Consider the following 21,445-nt stretch of genomic DNA (forward strand, 5'->3'; position numbering starts at 1 on the left):
CTCTGCTGCGTCCTGCCCCTGTCTCGCGACGCCGGGGCCTCTGATCCCTCTGGAGAAGCTGCCTGGCCCTGACTCAGCGCCTCCCTGCTCGCCAGCCCCTTAGAGCAGAGGTTACAAGCGAGCAGGCCAGGCGCACCTCTGGATATGGCGTGCTTGAGCCCACACGGTGCTGGGGGTGGGCTGGCTGGGGTAGGATAGTGTCCCATATTTGCAAGGCACGGGGTTCCCTGTACAACGCCTGTTTCTAACTCTTGGAAAATCAGAAGCTCTGACTGTGTCAGGCCTGGGCCAGCGTGGCCTCGGCTGTCACTCCTGCAGACAGAGCACTCGCTCTGAGTTCCCGCCGTCCCTCTTTACTCTCTCCCCTCACCTCTCTCCCCTCTGGCCTCCGCTCCCTTCCTCGCAGCCTCCCTTCCAAGTGCCCCATGTGATGTGTCAGCAGTCAGGGACCCCACGCCTTACAGGCCTCCATTTGGAAAGTGTCCACACACACACAGGCATCTCCGTATAGCAGGAGTATCGTGTATGCCCTGTCAGGGAGATGACCAGGTGAGCTGACATCTGCAGTGCAGTAAGATTCAGAGCACACTGCCTGGGGCCAGCCTGCTGAGTTCATGTCCCGGCTCTGCCACTTCCTAGCTGTGTGACCTTGGGCAAGTTACTTACCCTCTCTGTGTCTCGTTTCCTTGTCTGGAAATGGGCATAGACTTCCACGCGACAATCTCGGGAGCAGTTGTGAGGATTTGCTTTGGGAACAGCATCTGGCAGCGTCGGCACACTTAGTGCAGCTGCAGTGATTGAGGTTTAAAGTGAGGCCAGTTCAGCTCACACCTACTCTATGGGATCCTGGTAAAGACGAGGCACAGAGAGGTTCAGGAGTTTGCCTGGGGTCACACAGCTCAGCAGCAGCACAGCCTGGCCCCCCTCTGGACCTCCACCTCATCCCCCTGGCACCGTCCCCCAGGGCCAGGGATGTCTGGCGGGGCAGGAGGGGGCTGCAGGCTCCAGATGGAGAGTGACTTCTCTTCTTTCCTCCCGGCCTCTTTTTTCCCTGCTATTTTTGTTCTCAGAGGTGTGAACCGCCTGCTAGGGTGTGAATGGGCGAGTTCACAACAGGTGTCTGCAGGCCTTAATTACATGGCTCCTGTCTCCTGTCCCCTCCGCACCTGTTTTGCCTGCTTTGTGGACAGCGCCTGTCCCTCCCTGGCCTCCTCATTTCCTCTCACAGTGGCTGTGACCGTGGGGAGGGCTGAGGACAGCTTGCTAGTCCCTCACCCCCGTGCCCAGGTGTGGGGTCAGTGCCTGATTGAGTCCTGGTTGTCAGCGGTGCTCTTGCCAAAGCTGCCAGCCATTTGAGCCCTTTAATCCGCTCTCAGTGGAGACTCGGGGTGGACTTCCCGTTTGCTGGGCTCTCGGAAGAAGCTCCGCAAAAAACAGCTTGGCCCGTTCCCAAGAGCCGGCCAGGACGAGACTTGAAGGAGGTGTGTGGGGAGGGGAAACCCTTAGCCAGGTTCCCAAAGGATGTGTGAGGAGGGCACAGCTGTCCCCAGGTGTCCCCAGTGTGGACATCTCCTCCCCAGAGAGGCCCTGGGTCGGGGGCATCACAGTCACTGGCCGTCTCCTGCCGCCCTTGTTCATTTTCTCCCACGGCCTCGGCACGACCACAGCAGAGCTCGGGCTGCAGCAAAGGCGGGCCACAGACCCCAGACAGCGACTCTGGCCCTTTATGGGGCAAGTTTGCCGACCCCTGGACTAAATGAAACACAAGGCCTAAGTGGGGGTGTGGATGCCCCCAAAGCATTGGGGACCCAGTGTCAGAGAATGGAGTCTGTGGGTTTATCTTCCAGTTTCAGTTAGCAAACATGGTATTTGTTTCTTCCTCCTTATAAAACACACACACGGGCGTTGAGGATAAAGCTACAGCCCCGTTGTCCCCCTTGGACTGGATGTGAAGTCCGGCTCAGGGACTTGCTGGGTTCACTTCAGCAGGTCGCTTCCGTCTGACTCGTTTTCTGATCAGAGTGTCCCTGCCGTTCCTGCTCTGCTGAGGGTTGGAAGGGTGGCACACACGCGTGCCCTCGTGTATGCTGAGGGTTGGAAGGGTGGCACACACGCGTGCCCTCATGTATGCTGAGGGTTGGAAGGGTGGCACATACGCATGCCCTCGTGTACGCGGAGGGTTGGAAGGGTGGCACACACGCGTGCCCTCGTGTACGCGGAGGGTTGGAAGGGTGGCACACACGTGTGCCCTCGTGTACGCGGAGGGTTGGAAGGGTGGCGCGCACGCGTGTCCTCCGTGTACGCGGAGGGTTGGAAGGGTGGCACACACGTGTGCCCTCATGTATGCAGAGGGTTGGAAGGGTGGTGTGCACACGCGTGCCCTCCGTGTACGCGGAGCTCCAGGCACCACGGGAAGCACAGATGTGTTCCACCCTTGTTCCCGGTATTCATGCAGCCTCTCTCCGTGCCAGGCAGTTTGCTCAGCGTGAGGGAGGCAGCCACAGATAAAACAAAGTCCCTGCTCTCGTGGCACTTATGTTCTAGTCGGGGCGGGAGGAATACACAAATGAGCAAATGATTCCTATGACGTGGTGGCAGAGGGCTCTGGAGAAGGATGGGGCGAGAGCTAGGAGGGGCAGGAATGAGCCCGTACTAGCTTCCTGTGGCTGCCACGACAGCGTGCCACAAGGCACCGGACGTTTATTCTCTGGTTCTAGGAGCCAGAAGCCCAAACTCAAGATGTGGGCGGGGCCGTCTCTCTTTGAAGGCTCCAGACAGGGGTCCCTCCTTGCCTCTCCCAGCTCCCGGTGGTTGCCGCTGGCTTGCAGCTGCGTCCATCCAAGCTCTGTCCTGTTGTTGCATGGTGTTGGTCCCTCTGCGTGCGTTCTCATAAGAACACCAGTCATTGTGCTTAGCGCCCACACTGATCGAGCGTGACCTCGTGTTACCTTCATTACACCTACGAAGGCCCTGTTTCTAAACAAAGTCACATTCACAGGTTCCAAGTGGACGTGAATGCGGGGGACACCGTTCACCAGTCCAGAGTGTCCTAGATTGGGTGGTCAGGGAAGGCCTCTCTGAGGAGGGGACATTCCAGTAGCGACCTGCAGGTGTGAGGGAGTGAGCCACATGCAGGTCTGGGGGCGGCCAGTGCCAAGCCCCATGGCAGGAAGCACTGGCCCTTTTTCATCGATGCGTAACATACATGCAGAAGGTGTAACGTCATACGTGTGTGGCGTGGCGAGTGGTCACAGATTCAGCACACCTGTGTGCCTGGTGCCCAGCTGGAGAAGCAGGACGTTCCCTCTGGCCCCTGCCCAGTGCTGCCTTCCCAGCCACAACTGCCCCCAGCAAGAGCAGCCTCTCCTGACTTCTCACAGCGCGTATCGATGCTGCCTGTGTTTGTACTTCACGTAAGTGGAAACGAAACATGTCTGCTCTTTTGTTTTGGGCTTCTTGGCTCAACGTTTTATTTCTGAGATTCACCCATGTTGTTCCATTGCAGTTGTGATTTGGTCATCCTTGTGGCCGTTAATCGCAATGTATCTGTCCATTTCCCCCACGAGCATTTGGGCACTTTGCAGTTCCTCGGCCGTTGCAAATACCGCTCCTGTGAACACCCTTTAGGTGGCCACATGCATGCGTCTCTGTGGGGCACGTGTGCGGGAGCGGAATTGCTGGGTCACGGGGTGTGCGTGTTTCAACTTTAGTGAATCTCACCACTCGGGTTTCCGGAGTAGTTGCATCAGTTTGCACTTCCGCCATCAGCGTGTGTATGAGTGACCTCGTGCGCCTCGTCCTCACCTACGCATGGTGTTATCCGTGTCTGTCTTCCTCTTAGCCATTCCAGGGGGTGTACGTTGGCTGTACTTTGTGGTCCTAACTGTGCTTTCCTGGTAGCCAAGGAAAGCGATGTTTTTTCATATGTTTATGAGCCATTTGGATACCGTCTTTTGTGGAATACCTGTTCAAGTCTTTTGCCCATTTTGATAACATTGGGTTGTCCGATTTTTAAATTAATTTTTCTTATTAATCTTCTAATTATTTAATTTCCTATATCCTTTGGTGATACGTGATTGCCATCTCTCCTGTTCCCTGGGTGGCTTGCACCCTCTCCATGGTGTCGTTTGAACACAAGCTCTTCACTTTGATATTGTCAAACTATCTTTATTTTCCCCCATCATGATTAGAACTTCTTGTGTCCTGTTTAAGAAACCTTTGCCGCCTCCGAGCTCACAAAGGTGGAGTCCTGTGTTTTCCTCCAGAAGCTCTGACCCTTCACCTCTCAGTACACGATCCATCTGGAATTGATTTTCGCGGATGGCGTCAGGTAAAGACCGAGGAGCATTTTCTTCCCACGTGGATATTCATTTGGCCCAACGTTATTTATTGCAAAGACCAGTCTCTGCCTTCCGCTCTGCAGCATTGATTTTGTCATAAATCAGGTGACTGTATGTGAGGCTCTGCCCCGGACTCTCTAACCCGTTCCCGGGTCTGTCTGTCTGCCCATGCCAATAGCGCAGTCTTAATTACAGAGCCTTTGTGATAGACCGGAGAGCCAGCGTCTTTGTTCCTGCTCACAGTCGCCCGGGCTGTGCTTGGCCCTTCGCACCTGGGGTCTCTGGGCTTTACTGACCCGCGTTTGTGAAAGGTCTCGTGAAGGGACCCACGAGGAGGTTTGTGAGTCACCTGGGCCAGAGATGACTACGGCTTGGGCCAGCTGTCGGTGGTGGATGTAGGGTGCCAGGTCCTCTTGGGGACACATTTGCTGGTGGTGGCTTTGGCGAGGGCTGCGGCAGAGAGAGGGGTTAGCAGACAGGTCCTGAGCAGCTGGCCAGGTGGTGTGCCGTGTGGGGGCAGGGCAGTCTGAGGAAGGTGTCACCCTGGCAGCACGTGGGTCCCTCACCATCCTGCTCCACACACCTACCCTCTCCTTGCACAGAGCACACCACAGCTAGCTACTGGCCACAGTTGTACGTCTCGACTCCTCTGCCTGTGTGTTGGCACGTGTTTGGGGGGTCCTCGGGGGGCATTCCTGCCGGGGCCCGTGCACATCGGCTATGGCACCAGCGTTTGCCGTGTGATGCTGAGTTCTCTGCCTGCATGATTATGGCCCCGTTGACAATGGCCCCGACGTTTGCTCGGCACCTTGCCAAAGGGCCCCGCCAGGGCCCCAAGTGCTTGTGTGCTCAGGAATCCGTTTCTTCCTCCCCCAAGAAGCCTGCGAACCAAAGCTCATGAGTCAGAATGGCTTTCAAACTATAAAACCCTGTGCAAGTTGCAAAGTCTTATTTGCACTCCCAGATGCCTTTCCTGTGCTACCTTTTCCATTATGAATTCCAGGGGGAGAGCCTTTTAACCCTTTCCTGTGCCCGTTCATTCAGCACGTGTCTGTTGAGCCCTACAACATGCCTGTTTTCAGCAACCATCACCCCTGAGGTTTTACACGTCCGCGATGCCAGTCCACAGACACTTACGCGTGCTTACTGGGAGCTCAGCGCCGTGCCAGTTTCGAAGAGCCCCCTCGCATCCTCAGGATAACCACAGCCTGAGGAAAGGAAGATGAGCACAGTTACGAGGCAGAAACTACAAAATGCCACGGAGTTGATTCCACTAAGGGAATGGCCCAAAGACAGAATGGAAGCATCCTTGCCTAATATCTTGCTGTTTGGGAAAAACGATCTGGAGTTCTTCCTGGACTCCAGGGTTCGTGTTGTCCAGCTGTGGACAGCAGCTCAACAGAACCACGCGGTCCAGACCCCAGAGGTCTCACCTCCCCTGCGGCATGACCACATCTCGAATCCAGCTTTGAACGTGAGGCCCCTTGTTTTAGGAGGGAGAAACACGAGCCCCCCAGATTGCGTCAGCATGGGGGATCGGGGGCTGCCGGCCGACAGAAGGAATGCCCGAGAGGAGCATTCAGGGCGCTGACTCACAGCAAGTGTTACCGAGAATCGGATTTCTGCTGAGGGTGAAAACAAATGAATACACGTGTACCTGTCAGAATGGCTGAAATAAAAAATAGCAGTGACACAAAATGCTGACGAGGCTGCAGAGAAGCTGGATTGTTCACACATTGCTGGTGGGAACATAAAATGGTGCAGCCACCCTGGAAAATTCCAGAGTTTGGGCAGTTTTACAAAACAAAACATGCACTTACCGTACAAGCCAGCAACCACACTCTTGGGCATCAAAACCAGAGAAATGAGAACTTATGTTCACACAAAACCAATTCACACATCCATCCGCTGATGGGCGGATCAGCAAACTAGGGTATGTTCACACGATGGGATGTTATTTGGCCATAAATAGGAATGAAGCACCGACACAGGCCACAACGTGGATACGCCACGTGAAAGAGGCCAGACACGGAAGACAGTTACTGTGTGATTCCATTTATATGAAATGTCCAGAATACAGTTCGTATTGGTGGATTCCACATCCACAGATTCCACATCCATGGATTCAACCAACCATGAATATTCGGAAGGGACTTGAGCATCTCTGGATTTGGGTGTTCACAGGGGTCCCCCACAAACACTGAGGGACAACTGAGTGCAGGCAAATCCTTAGAGACAGAAAGTAAATTCGTGGTTGCTTAGGGGTGGGGAAGGTGGGTTGAAAAAGGATAGCTAAAGGGTACAGGATTTCTTCTTGAGGTGATGAAAACATTCTAAAATTGACTGTGGTGATGGTCGCACAACTCTATAAATACACTAAAAACCATTGAGTTGTACACTTTAAATGGGTGAATTGTATAAGACGTGAATTATATCTCCATAAAGCTATCACCAAAGAAAAAATTATCAAAAAGAAACCTATACATGAATGTTCACAGCACCTTTATTCATCATAGCCCAAAATTGGGGAACAGCCCAAATGTGTTTCAGCGAGAAAATGGCTAAACAAATCAAGGCACACCCAAAGCGTGGAGTGCCACTCGGCAGTGAAAAGGAACAAACCAGTGATTCCTGAGTGAACCTGGATGACTCTCCAGAGAAATGAATGGAAAAAGCTAATTCCAAAGAGGTTGTATTTCGTGTGGTTCCATTTATTTGATGTTGCCGAAATGACAAAATTAGGTGACAATCAGATGAGTGGTTAGGAAGGCGGGAGGGAGGGACGCTGCTGTGTCTATCAAAGGGTAGCGCAAGGGACCTGGGATGGAACCATTCTGTGTCCCCATTGTGATGGTCACACACATCTACTCGTGATAAAATAGCATAGAACTAAATACATGAATGCATGTAAAACTGGTGAAGTCTGCTTAAGGTCAATGACTGTATTAATGTCGATTTTCTGATTGTGATACTGTACTGTAGTTTTGCCAGACATTACCATGGGGGGAAACAGGGTGAAGGGTATGTAGGATCGCCCTGGTTTCTTTCAACTGTAATTAAATCTATAATTATCTCAAAATTTTAAAGTTTTCAAAAATGAATATCCCAAACCATAAAAGGTTAGAAAAGGCCATTTTCTGCAGGAGTGAGTTGTCCATCATCAGGGGTGAGCAAGTGGAATCTAGGGCAACTGGCTGTTAAGGATGCTTAAGAAGGAATTCCTGATGCGGTGGGAGACCAGGCTTACTCCCTAGGTGAAACTTCCACCCCAAAGTATGTCAGCCTTAGGGCCTGCGGGGTCAAGGAAGGGAGAATGCTCTGGGCTTAGGGGTCTCTGCAGGTGGTCTGGGTCTTTGGTCAGAAGGATACTAATATTCAGCTGCCACGTAGTCAGAAGGGAAGAGAAATTATCCCAACTTTTATACTCCATATAGAGTGTTTATTCGCTTTATTACTTAAATCTAGGCCAATTGTACCCAGGGAAATAAAAAGGCTGGCCTAGTAAGTATATTTTATCTAGGTTCTATTTTTATTCAGTAGGCTCATGCATGAACCTGGTACTGCAAAGAAGGTAGAAAAACATTAAGCTGGAATTGTTTGCAATGCGAGGAAATACTGTTCAGAGAAGCGTTTCTTTCTAGACTCTTTCCAGAGAGCCAAGAAACCAGCACGTCACTTCCCTAGCCTCTTTGTCTCTCCGGGCAGCTCGGCATTGCAGGACGGGCACAAAGCCACGTTTCTACGAGCATGCCTTTCCCGGTTTAAGATCTCGGGGAGAACAGCCCCAAGGAGTTTGGTGGGGACGTGAACTGGGTGACACTTTCCTCACTGGAGAGGCCCACTTTGCAGAAAACCTATTTCAGGCTCTTCCCCTTTTTAATTATCCTGCTCTCTGCCTGCAAGTATGTCCACCAGGGACGGGCAGAGGCTATAAAAGCTACTGCTGCTCAAGCCAGGATGAGCGCCACTTGCTCAGAGCAGATATCCGGGTTATCTGAGTTCTCCTTCCTCGTGCTACCCTTGTCCCTCCGTCCTCAGGAGTTGGCTGTCAGCTTGGAAGGGAGCCAGTGTGATTTTGCAATTGAGAAGAACACCAGCCAGGAAGTCAGGAGACCTGAATGCTGGCCCAGCTCGGCCTGGCCCCCACTCTGTGACCTCGGGTGGTTGCATGATCTTTTGGGCCTCCGTTTGTTGAATGAATGCATGACGGGGTTGGCTAAGCCAGCCATTTCCAAGCCAGCACAAAGCCGTTGGTCATGGCTGCCTAGAATCCTGTATTGGAGGATTGTGAGACTGTTTAGTCTCTGCAGAAAGAGGCATCATAATTGATTAGTGATGTCTGTCACAGCAGCACAAACAGCATCTTTGATAGGTAAACAGCTTCAGGTATTTGCCTAAGAATATGCTGTTTCCCTGCCACGAGACCGTTACCCTGTGCCAGACTAACTGGTAGAGCAAACCCAAACCAGAGCCGCTGTAGCAGCTCCTTAGCTTCCCTCCTTAAAAAAAAAAAAATAATAATAATTAACCCTGCAAGTTAAGAAGGGTTTTTTGCTATTTTCTTCCTTCCTCTGAGAGCTCGCAGACTCAGTCGTCTGCTGCAGCTGGCATTTTCCCTCGCTCCACGCCTACACTGATTCCAGAGTGGGCGACAAAAGCTTAGGCAGTGGAACAGGGCATCCCAGGGAGAGCGCACAGGTCCCTGGGGGTAGACTGGCATTGTGTGCCCCGATTCCTCGCCTCCCATCCACGCAGTCCCCGCAACTTGCTCTAACCGCGCTTTCACGCCTCCTCTCCCCGTTCAGCGCCTTTTCAGCGACAAGGTCTCCGTGCTTTGTCTGGGCTCGCTCAGAGGGCCGCCGTCGGCTCATCCTTGGAGCTGGGCACTGTGCTCCGCATCTCCCAGCTTCCTGGGTGCCGAGAGGTGGCGGGGAGCCCCAGGACGGCTCGGGAGACTTCTGGAGGAGCAGCTCTGTCTGCTCTGGGGCCTCAGAGCTTTCCGCGGAAAAGGGAGGTCTCAACACACTGCTCTTCAGTTAAGAAATAACTCGTCAGTTTAGCAAATATTTACTAAGCATCTCTAATGAGGCAGAGGCTGCGCCAGGTGCTGGGTTACAGAAACAAACGTGAACTCCAGGAAGGGAAGGAACTGTCTTGGCTTAGGGGCAGGTGAGTACACGGCTCACCCCTCGACCCTCAGTGTAGAGGCCAGATCTGATACGGTCGTCCTGACTTAGTGATCTTGGTCGGAGGACTTCTCTGGGATTGGGTGTCTGTCTCTGTGAAATGATAGATTAACAGCTGGGTCTGGCTTGCTGTAAGGTACAAGGTCAGGGATGTTGGTAAAGCACTTCGTATTAGTCCTGGCCCAGAGTAGCTGTCATATGTACTGTGGGTCCTGCCTAGGACTTCTAGAATACTCTAGAGCTGTGCAAGGAGCCAGGGGACTAGGCTTTTATTCCCAGCCCTGCTACTAACTAGCTGTACACTCTCAGGAAAGTCACCTTACTTTTCTGATCCTCCCTGAGGAAACCATGAAGTGAGGACGCTCACTACGTGACCATCCCTGGAGGAGTTTCACATCCTAAAGGAACATTGCAGGAAATCAGGGGCCCTCTCAGTGCTTCTCAAACTTGAGCAATGTAGAAAGAGCCCTTTTAATGAAAAATAAAAATCTCACGGTTCTTCCCCACAAGTGGCAATGCAAATATTTTTATTATTATGTTACTTAACCATGTACAAATGTGAAACTCAGAATAAACTGACAACCACGCTTATGCTGCTTTTAGGACCGTAAAACCAAAACACATTTCCAAGTTAAATACAAACAAAATTTAAAATCAATAAAATTCAAATTAACAACATTATTTTAGTGTGATGGATGATGTCGTTTTGCAGAAACTAAATTCAGAACATGAGTTTTAATATTAGAAAGACGTAGCCTCGGGTCCAGATCTATAATCTGTTTCAGTGCTTTTACATCAGTAACACTAATGCAAAGAACGCCTCTGTGTACGCGGAGGTGCTCGTGCAGGATGGCATACAGCACAGAAGGCTTTCTGTGCCAGTTCAGCATAATCTGACCTCTCGCTTATATGAATCTCGACCTGTCATCAAACGCCCCATGTAATGCCGCGTTTCATAGTATGTTCTGTAAAGCCATCTCGATCCCTTAGAAATAAACGTTAGCATTGTAGTGTTATTGAAATTGTTGATGAATGGATAGCCAATTACTCTTGGAATTGGGAACAGAAAAATGTTTCATTGTTCATCCCGGCTAATCAATCTCTTATTGCCAGTTGGTGTGTATAAGGACAGGTTCTCAACAGTATAGCGTCTACACCCACCGTGAGTAAAGCACGGGTCTTTTGAGATCAGCGTGCCTGGACCACTGGTTACCCCTGGGATCACGGGATTCCCCCAGCAGTTGTCTGAATTCAGGTTACTGGGAACTCTATGAAAATCCGGTGTGCTAGGATGTCACTTGCCTATCACCTATTCTCTTTGCAGTACTGTTATGACACATGTGTGTATACACGTATTGAAAATTAGACTGTCTAAATGAGAACAGAAAATTTAAAAATTATCTCACAAAAATAGAAAATCCTCCACACGCCCTCCCACACACACCTGCACACATACCTGAGAGACAGCAGATCCTAGTGAGAGAAGTGTTCAATTAAGTTGACTCAGCTTAGTCCAAATTTGTCATGTTCACATAAACCTGTAGATCTTTTTCCCTGCCCAGCCCACCTGCGGTTGAAATGCTGCTCGTCTGATGCAATTTTCCGAGCGGAGTTAGTTGTTTGGCTACGTGGCCGCCAAGGTTGAGGAAAGCTTCGGGTGCTCCTTAGCGTGTCCTGTCAGCCTGTTTGCCTGAGACTCAGATGTGGCCAGAGGCTCCAGTAAGGTGATCTTAGAAGTCAAAGCAAAAGGTTGCTCTCGGTGACAAGAGAGGGACTGTTATAGCTGGAGGCTCTGTGCTAAATCAAACGCCAAATGTTACCGTCGTGATTCAGATCATCAGTGTTGTAATCGGCGGGAGTGGCAGCCTCTAGAATTGTGCAGTCTTTAACCTGTGCAACCGAATGTGGCAGCCCTGGGAGTCCGTCTGATTGGGGTTTAAATCTTGCCTCCTTCAGCTGTCACACTTGGACAAGTCATTTTAACAGGCTCTCAGTGTCTGCGTCTGTAGAATGGGGATCATAGTAACTACTTGCCAGGACTATCGTGAGGATTCAATAAGGTAATGAAAGTAAAGCAGCTAGCCCAGCGGCATGGTTCCCAAACTATGTGCAGAGAGGCACCTTGGTGTGCCGCAGTGAACTGACAGCTGCACCGTGGGGTATTTCAAAATTGAGAGGAACGGTCACATTTGTCAGAGATGGTGTAAACTACTCCTCTCAAACTTTTTAGCCCTGACTACTTAGTAAATTGTTAGGTATGTCTTTTGGCCTAGCGGTATCATGAAAAAAACTACTGAGACACCAAGGGCACCATGAACTAAGTAGGTTTGGGAATCTGCAGCCTGGTGCGTGGTGCAAAATCAGTGCTCAATAAATAGTAGAGGTTGTTTTGTTATAATATTGCCAGAAAGGCTGTGCAGGCCCCAAGATTCTATTTTGTTTCAACTCTTCATACGTTTCTCCGTCATTTGTGTGGGGCTAGGATTGGTATCAAGGGTTTTTCACTGTTCCTTCCGCCTCCCCTCTCTTCTCCTCTGTTCGCTTGTAGAATGCAATTCAGAACATTGATTTCACAGCCTAGATTTTGGGAAAACCGCATGGTGCCTGTGGTCTTCGCAAAGGGGTAACACGAGAACATCTAAAATGTAAGAAGATTAATTCTCATCACTGGAATGTCCATGCTTCCCACTGTTCCTGGCAAGGGCCAGCGCTGGGTTCAAGGTCCAGAGTCAGGGTGCAGTTAGTTCCTCCAGTGGGGCGAATGCTGTGGGAGGGGTCAGATGTGACCCCTCCCACAGGAGGCGGAGCCTATGGGTTATGCCTTGGCCTAAGCCTTCCTGGCTCCCAGGCCCCCAGCCTAGAGATCCCTGGGAGCTCTGTGCATTGCACGTGAGGAGACTGTTGTAAGTGACGGGGCTGCTGCCTTCTGGAGGATTCTCCTGGTTTTCCCTGTGGGGAAGGAGGCAAACAAAGAGTATTACAGGGAAGCTAGGTGCACCTAGGGCCCCGGATTTTTCTGTTTGCTTTGCTTTGTTTTGTTTTCACTGCCCTCCTCATTCCAGCTACCTCCAGCCACCTTGTGGTTTGGGGTCCCTGTTAGCCTACAGATGATAGGTTAAACTATATAGAAATAAATGCCCATATGTGGTCATCTGTGACATGCAAAGCCAGCACCCTTGTTTAGCTCAACCTGATTGTAACTGTTCACCTTTTATGGGACCCCCTACCATGCACCTGGCACACACACAAGCTCGCTCTCAAACTTTCTCCCTTTCTCTTTCTACATATATGTCCCTAGACATGTATACAGAGATACACACATACAAATATAGAGAAAAAAATTATATATCTTGGATTTTTATATACATACTCTCTATTTGGGTTTTTTGGTTTTTTAAAAAATAAAATTTAGTTTTCACAACCAAAACATGGGATATATTTTCCTTGTTGAAAGGAAAAATAAGGCTAAAATGCCCTTTCATCCAGTGCCACCCCTAGTCCGTGCCACTCTCCTCATGTGATTCATTTGGTGGCGCTCTCTCTAGATCTTTCTTTATGCATTTCATACCCGCGCTGCGTGTCTGAGCGGATCGGATCGTGCAGCCCATTTCACAGATGGGGAACGTGGGGTTTAGAGCAGGGAAGGTCGGTCAGCTGGGAGGCGGCAGAGCTGGTTCTGACTGCATGTCCCTCCCACCAGCCCTCCTCCCTGGCAGACTGGGAGTGCTCCCTCCAACCCGGCGAGGGGAGGGGTGGGGCTTCCTGGCAGGCCCACCGTTCAGGCTAATGGAGAGTTACCTGCGGTACACGGATGGCCGCTTTCCAAGGAATTAGAATATAATAAAATATACTTAACATTGGAACTCAGTGGAGTATAATTGAGTCCTTGATGATCCAGAAGGCGATTCAGGACCTGCCGGGCCCCAGCTCGTCATTACGAGTATCAGTTAGTGCCGTGCGTGCCGGCAGAGGCCCTGGTTAATGGGGCCTCCTGGCTGCTGGCCTAAGTGGCTCTCATTGTGGGCCACGTCCCCTGCGATGGGCGTTGTCCTCCAGCCAGAAGAGCAGACTTGGGGAAGAGCTTTGCTCAGGCAAGGGACAGCCCTTGTCCAGTATCAGAAAGTTGGGGCATACCTGTGGGATATGTGGCTGTCCCAGTTGTGGCTTCAGCATCGTCCCATGAGGATATATCCAGCTTTAACCCCTGAGAAGCACTTCAGCCAGAGCCTGGGTTCTGCAGTGGACAGGACTGGCTTTAAGCCATAGCCTCCACCTTCATTTGCAGAAATAGGTGTGCGGCTCTTTCAGGAAGATACAGCTCTGCATGCCGGTAGATTCCTCACCTACTTCAGAGTGATTAAGACTTTTTAAGGCTGGGTGTGGTTGGCTCACACTTGCAATCCCAGCATTTTGGACGGCCAAGGCTGAAAGATTGCTTGAGCCCAGGAGTTAAAGACCAGCCAGGGCAACATAGCTAAAGGAGCCAGAGAGGAAAGAGTCCACACCATATGATTCAATTTATATGAAGTTTTATTTATTTGATTTGATTTATTTTCTTTTTTAAAACAGAGTCTCACTCTGTCACCCCAGCTAGAGTGCAGTGGCGTCATCATAGCTCACTGCAACCTCAAGCTCCTGGGCTAAAGTGATCCTCCTGCCTCAGCTTCCCGAGTAGCTGGGACTATAGGCATGTGCCACCACACCCGGCTAATTTTTCTATTTCTGTTAGAGATGGGGTCTTGCTCTTGCTCAAGCTGGTCTCGAACTCCCCATCCCAAGTGATCCTCCCGCCTCAGCCTCCAGAATGCTGGGATTACAGGCGTGAGCCACCGTGCCCGGCCCCATTTCACTTTCAATAGACCTTTTCAGGGGCTCTTTGCCTTCTCTTTTCCCCGCCTCTGTTCAACACTGCTCTTTAACTCCAAGCTGACCCTTTCTAAAATTTAATTGCATTAAACAGAGCCAGAACAATACTGCTCTGATTTTTTTTGCCCAACATTTTATGTAGTTTCAAAACTCTCTCATACACAAAACTCTTGAATCTTTCCATTAGCAAGTCAAAGTTGTACTCTTTTAAAATTCTTTCTCCTGATTTTAAAGCTAATCCCATTCCAGCAAGTCTGGGAAATTGAGCAAAAGCAGACGAAAAGCACCCATATCCTACCAGGCAACAACAGCGATCCCTTTTCCATCCGCCTCTGAAGGCAGGGCTGGTATTAATATCACCGTGCACAGATGAGGAGACATCAGGTCAGAAAGGTTAAGTGACTCCCCTAAGGTCCCATAGCTGGTTAAGTGGCAGAACCGAGGCCCAAGCCTGAGTTCTAGTCTGCGTTCTTTCTCCGGCTTTGTAGGTGAGGTTTGACATAACCCCTAAATAGGCATCTCACCTATTCATGGGATGCTGAGAGCCTCTTGTCCTTCCAAGTGCAGTGCTTAAAAGCCTTCCATAATGGCTCCGCTCACAGAGTAAGTTACACCGGGCTGATCCTTTCTTTACAGGAGTTTACGATTGAAAGTAGACACGGGTGACACAAGATGGGGTTTTCAGGATGCGCGTTGTCACACACAAGCAGAATGAGCTAAATGTTTACCCGACGCACATTGGAGGGACAAAGGCTTTCTGCAGGGAAACGAGTGGGAAGAAGGGGGGAGTCGTGTGGAAGAGGTTTTTAATCCAGGCAGCAAGGTTACACTTCCTGGAATAATCACACTCTGCTTACCATCACTTCGGCTTCTCTTAGTGTAGCCAAGCAGCAGCAGCTTCAATCCAGAATGGTTTATTTAAAAAATGTATCAGTGGATTTTCTTTAAGAGCCTCTAAACTTCCTGGGTGGGTATGGAGTGTGCTCCGCAATTTTCAGAGGTGCAGTCTATCCTCAAGTAAGTGAATGTGACAGCCCCTCCCTCTCCACCCGGACAACCCCAGCCCTGCCTTGACAAGCAGAGAGTGACCCCAGGTACCGCCCAGCCCTGGCAAATGAGCAGGAAGTTCAAGATCTGCCTGAGTCCTTGCCCTCGCCAGCTCTGAGCCGTGCTGGAGAAACGTGGAGAAGTGCTGACCACACGCCTTGTGCTCCCTGGAGTTTATCTGTGCTTTTCTGAACAAGTTGTGCTAACATGGATGTCCCCATGGGAGAAGCAGCCCAAGATTTAGGAAAAGAGTGGGCTGGGTGAATACCAGTGGCCTGGTGGCCCAGGGGGCGAGCGACGGTGAGATGTGTCCTGTGAAGGAGCTCGTGGTTCTCTCTTTCTGGGGCTCCTCACATAGCCTCCCTGGACTGCTGGTCAGGACATGCCCACGTGGGTTGTTTGCACTCAGAGATTCCATCTGCACAGCCAGAGTGTGTGGCATTCCTGGGGAAAGGATCTCGTCCTGGGGGACCTCCTTTTAAGGGACATGGAACGCGGAGAATCTGCCACTTCGAGCTGGTTGGGTTTTGTTTGTCAACCGGCCTCTCCATGGTGACCACAGCATCCCTCCAGCGTCCCCGAGCGTTCCCGCCACACTCGGAAGCCGGTGGGGTGGGGGACAGCGGCGGCACGTTCCACTCATGAAGAGTCACTCATTTGGATCTCATTTTCGAGTTATTATCGAGCCGGCAGTTGTGAGAGTATTTTGACAGCAGCTGTCAGCAAGGTGCAAGCGGCTGCCATCGCCTCCGATTGGCTGAAGACACCTATGGCAGTGCGCTGAATGACATTCCAGCCCAGCCCGGCCCCCGCCGGAGAGCGAGGCGGGGAGGAAGGGGGTGCCGAGGGAGGAAAAGAAAACAGAGCGGAGGAAGTGAAAACACCCCGGCCACTCCAGGCCCCCAGCCAGCCCGCCTGGGCTCCGGCAGCCCCGGAATCATTAGCATTTTTCTGACTCCCGCTAGAGAAGGCGGCCGTAAAAGACTCAGATTGTGTCTCGTGTTTTATTTAATTTATTTTATTTGAGGTTTTGGGCAGCGAGGGGAGGGGGGGCCAGAGAGGATCCATCCAAACAACCATTTAGGCTTGTCAGAGTTCATTTATTGAATTAGCGGGGTTGCCACTCCCCGGCTCCCAGCTGCCTGGCTCCAGAGCCAGGGAGAGCTGCAGCCTCGGAGCAAGAAGCCGGAAAGGGGGTGTAGATCTAAGAACTGGGGCGCTCCGATCAATTACGGCCTCTCTTTCTTTCCCTTTTTTCCCTTCCGCTTGATTGAAGTGCAGCGAAATGCGTGTGTTTTCCCTTCTTCCTGGAAGACTCTTCTCCAGCCATAATATAAATCGTTCCACACGTGTTTGTTAGCAAGAGCTGTGCATCCAGGCAGGGGAATAAATAACGCTTTGTGTTCTCTGCCTTTTACCTAAGCAGCTTAAAATTCGTTGTTTGTTTGGGTTTTCTTTTTTTTTTTTTCTTCTTACTTAAAAAAAAAAAAATGTCAGCTACACCAGAAAGCAGATGTTCGGTGTTCGGGAAGCAAGCACACTTCTGCCTTAAATTGAGGACCCGTGAGGGTAGTCTTAAATGCAGACTGACTGCAGGAGAATGTAATCTCTGTGTACCAGGCAAGGGAGACTGTGTGTCATTCTCGTTTCCCACCTAAAACATTTATTTCCCAGAAACTACTCAGACTTCCACGATGGGGTCTGAATTCCTCCGACTCTTGGTTTCAGTTGCTGTGATCAGATTTGGGGCTGATATGACGTGGGAGTTGTGGGTGCACCCGCTGCACTCCTGTGGGTACCAGAGAGCCAACGGGACCTGCAGTCTCCGGGTGCATCTGTTTATCCGTAGTAGTGGTGACCCACTGGGGCACTTTTGCCTGTCAGGGGACATTTGGCAATGTCTAGGGGCTGTCACAACTGGGAGGGTGCTACTGGCATCTAGTGGGTGGAAGTTGGGAATGCTGCACAGCATCCTGCCATGCACAGGACAGACGGGGTTGGGACACTGTGGTCTGTAGGGAAAGGACCAGAAGAAAATGTGTGGAGGAAACCACAGAAAGGCTGTCGGCATCCCAGTGTTTCTGAGCAGGGGTGCTGGTGGCATGGGGGAGGGGCTGCCCCATACCCGTGGGGCATTTCACATGTGTAGCTGCCACCGAGTAAAACCAGCAGCGCTCAGAGTCATCGCTACGACCCCAAACAGCCCCCACAGATTCCCAAAAGCCCTACGGGGGGCAATGCCGCCCGTTAAGAAACCCTACCTTTATGTTTATTTTTATCTATTTATTTTTTAGTGATAACCATGTACTAAATGCCAAGCTAAGTTCTCTCCTGTCCCTTTTTATGTTTGGATCTCACGAGAGTCCCGTGAGGTCAAAGTTTGTACCTCCATTTGAGAGATAAGGAAGGGCCATGGCGCTCATAGGGGATGTCCCTTGCCTGCAGCTGCAAAGCAGGGAGGACAGATGGAAACCCAGATGTGGCAGAGGCCGGTGCCTGCTTGTAACCGCTCTGCTGAGCACTGCTCCTCTTGGGGCCTCAGTTTCCTCATCTGTTAAATGCGGGGAACTGGCGTCTATCCTCTCACCTCATATGTTTTTCTTGAGAACCTTAAGAGAAAACGTTCATAAAGGGGGCTTTGAAAAAATAGTGTACAATGTAGGGAAATTGCAGTAATTGCTGTACCTGGGAGGAATCTAAAATCACATGAACGGTGAAAAGCCGTCTTCGTGAACCGGCACCAACAGCCGAGTCAGCGGCCACCGGAATGTGGATGTAGAAGGTCAAGGTTTGAAGCCTGACTAGGTTTGGGCTGAAATCTACAAAGTGTTTGCAAAGCAGAACCAGATATTCTTATTCTGAGGGCTGTACAAAAACAGGCCACGGGCCAGTATGGGCTGCAATTTGCCAACTGCTGGTCTAGAAGAACAGCAAGTCCACTCTCAGTGTAGCCTTCCTAGGATCCTCTGAAGAAACAGGCGTTCTTTGAATCCTGTGCATTGTCACAGCCAGACACCTCTGTCCTGCGGTTGCATGGCCCGGCATAGGGACAGTCCTTCTCTATCTCTGTCATTAATGTCACCCCCAGCCTCCTGGCCGCTCCAGTGCCTTTGACTTTGGTTTTCCCTGTGGCTCCCTGCATAACAACGCGAGCACCCGCTTGCTCACTCGCATCCTCCATATTCTGGTTTGGGTTTTCCTCGTTGCCCCATCTCCAGCTGATTTTGCATGAAATGTCTGCATGTCGAGCTGTGTGTCCTAAATCTGCCTTCCCTGGTAGAAGTGACGTGAGAGAACTTGCTTCCCACTGCTGCCTCCTCAGAGCCTAGATCAGTGCCTGGCACCTCATCCCTCAGGAGTTATTGGCTGGTGGCAGTGGGGACTCAGTAAATATTTGCTGAGCGAATGCATCGATAAATCAACGAAGAAACAGAACCAGGGGCCCCTGACACAGCGGTCTGTGCAGGTTCACGAAGCCCGATTTTCACTGTTCACATGGTTTCAGATTCCTCCCAGGTACAACAATTATTGTGATTCCCTCACATTGTACACTGTTTTTTCAAAGCCCCTTTATTTGCTCATCTTTCTATATTTGCTGTTTGAGGAAGTTGGAACTAACGGAGCCCCTTGGAGGTGGACCCCATAGGATCTCATCAGAAGAAAGTGGGTATTTCTCACATAAGACAGGGGCAAACCTTTGGCAAAAAACCAAAAATCACATTAAGTGCCTGTTACGTCTAAACTATAAGAAAGGCCACAGTCGCTAGGCCCCTCTGACTGCGCAGAGCCTCGGTGTTTATCCAGCACAGGAGTAGGACTCTAGTGCAGCCATTCCTGGGTCACTTGATTTGGTTCTTTATTCAAAAAAGCCTTTGAGGAGTGTGTGTCTATCTTAGTGCGCCTAGGTTTGTCACTGGTCGAAATGGCAAGCTTAGAGGGAGGATGTAAGAGCATACGGTGATAATATTTTTTTTAACTTAAAAAATAAATTCTAACATATAGAAAAGTTGCAAGAATTTTATAAAGTTGCATGTCCCTTTCGTACATATTCCCCCAAATTAACATTTGTGTTATCATTCTTTCTATATTTTCTCTCTCTCTCTAACTCTCTCACACACACACACACATTTTTTCTGAACCATTTGAAAGTAAGTTATATAGACGATACTTTCTTTACCCCTAAATATGTGAGTATGTATTTTTAAAAATGAGATTCTTTTTGTAACTACAGTATAATTATCAAAACTAGGAAACTAACCTAGATACAGTATTATCATCTGATCTGTAGACCTTATTCAAAATTTTGCCAGTTGTCCTAATAATGTCCTTTTATTAATAGAACAGAATACAATCTGGTTCAAGAGCCACTCCAGAATCACATTACGTTGAGTTTTCATGTCTTCTTAGTTTCCTTTGATTTTGGACATGTTACCTGGTATTTCTTTGTTTTTCGTGAACGTGACAGTTTTGAAAAGTCCCCACTGGCTGCCCTGTGGATGTTCCCCCGTTGTGTTTGTTGTGTGTTTTGTCACAACTAGGTTGTGACTCTGCTAAAAATACCCCAGAACCATCCCATGGCTGGTAATATTATCTTTGATGACTCAGTTAAAATCGTTTTGGCCATCTTTTCCCACTAAGTTATTATTTTTTTCTTTTTGTAATTAATAAATATTGCAGAGGATACTTTGAGATTTTGAAAATTCTCCTGTGTCCGTGAGCTTCCACTGGTAGTTCTTGCCTGAATTACTTATTACTGACCTGGTGGCCAACGGGTGGCTTTGTAATTCCGTCATTCCTCCTGCATTTATTAGTGGCTGTTCTCCTCCTGGGAAGGATTTTTCTCTGTTCTCCATCCCCCTCTCCCATATTTATTTATAATATTTTTTTATTTTCATTAGTGTGGGCTAAGGGGTTATTTTATTCAATGAGTTGTAAACCATTATCATTATTTATTTTGTTGCTGGAATTGTCCTCAGTTTGGCCAGTGGGGACCCCTTCAAGGTGGACCATGTCCTTTTGACACATGCCCCTATCTTGTCGGGGGTTTTTTTGGTTTGCTTTTTTATTTTGTTTGGGGTTTTGTTTGTTTGTTTGTTGAGCACCCTTAAGTTATTCTTCCTTGAGCTTTTTCTAAGAAGATATTCCAGACTCGTCTTGTACTTTCTCACCTCCAGCCCTGGGATCAGTCATGTCTCCAATGAGCCCTGGTTTTTTTCAGTCGGTGATGGTATTTAGAAGCCACATACCAGTTCTTTACCTCTGAGGAGGATGAGTGGCTGGAACACAGAACTATGGCACAGTGGGATAATGAGCCCATGAACCCCTGTGGAGGTGGCCAGGCCATTCGGTCCACTTGACACAGGGGCCACTGACTTGCCCAAGCTCACAGAGCCCCACGGGCAAATGTTTGGACAACTCCAGATGAGCCCTCGAGACTGAGACCCACGCCTCTCTTAAGGCAGCCTAGTGCCTGCCCCTGCAGGAGGAAGGGGGTTCTCTTTCTTTTCCCCCCAAGCCACAAGGCCCCGGCACTGATCTCCTGCACAACCGCCCTTTGCCGTCTCACAGTCCCAGCTTCCAGAGCACTTTCCGCCCTGAGAGGGGAGAGTCCGCTGGCAGGTCCCAGCTGTATCTCCCCGAGGACAGAGGCCACCAGGACTCTGTGACCAGTCACTGGGGCCCTGGCGGGTTTGGGGGCAGAAGCTCTGGTATAAGAGGGCCCAGCTGCACACACTGGGCAGCACCTTCAGTGACGGTGCAGGCCACGCGTGCGCCCCCAGCAGGTGGAGGGTGTGCCCCTCTGTGCCGAAGGCTTTGCTTCTGTCCCACGGGATGGCCGGGCCTCTGAAAGAGACATCACCAGTCTCCAGTTATTTCCAAGAGTTGGTGGCGCGAGGAAGCAACATGTGGTTTTCAGAATGAAGGGTTTTCTCTAGCCAGTAGAAGCAGCTTCCTCTCAAAATCAGGGGGCATGGGGCCAGGACAGTGGCTTTATTTCTTGTCCAC

General features: G+C 50.2%; 1 protein-coding gene across 3 annotated transcripts in view; it reads left to right on the forward strand.

The window, feature by feature from the left end:
• Positions 1-21,445, forward strand: part of RBM19 (RNA binding motif protein 19) — a 120,897-nt gene that overhangs the window by 41,782 nt on the left and 57,670 nt on the right. Inside the window, exon 22 of one of the 3 annotated variants that reach the window (XM_045534753.1) lies at positions 5,385-5,542. The exons of the other annotated variants lie outside the window; for them this stretch is intronic. Coding sequence (XP_045390709.1) covers positions 5,385-5,541 — 157 coding nt within the window. The 3' untranslated portion in view covers position 5,542. Of the gene's footprint in view, positions 1-5,384; positions 5,543-21,445 lie in introns of those variants that run through there. 3 annotated transcript variants of the gene reach the window in all.

The sequence above is a fragment of the Lemur catta genome, chromosome 21, assembly GCF_020740605.2.
Source record: "Lemur catta isolate mLemCat1 chromosome 21, mLemCat1.pri, whole genome shotgun sequence".
NCBI classification, from domain to species: domain Eukaryota; kingdom Metazoa; phylum Chordata; class Mammalia; order Primates; family Lemuridae; genus Lemur; species Lemur catta.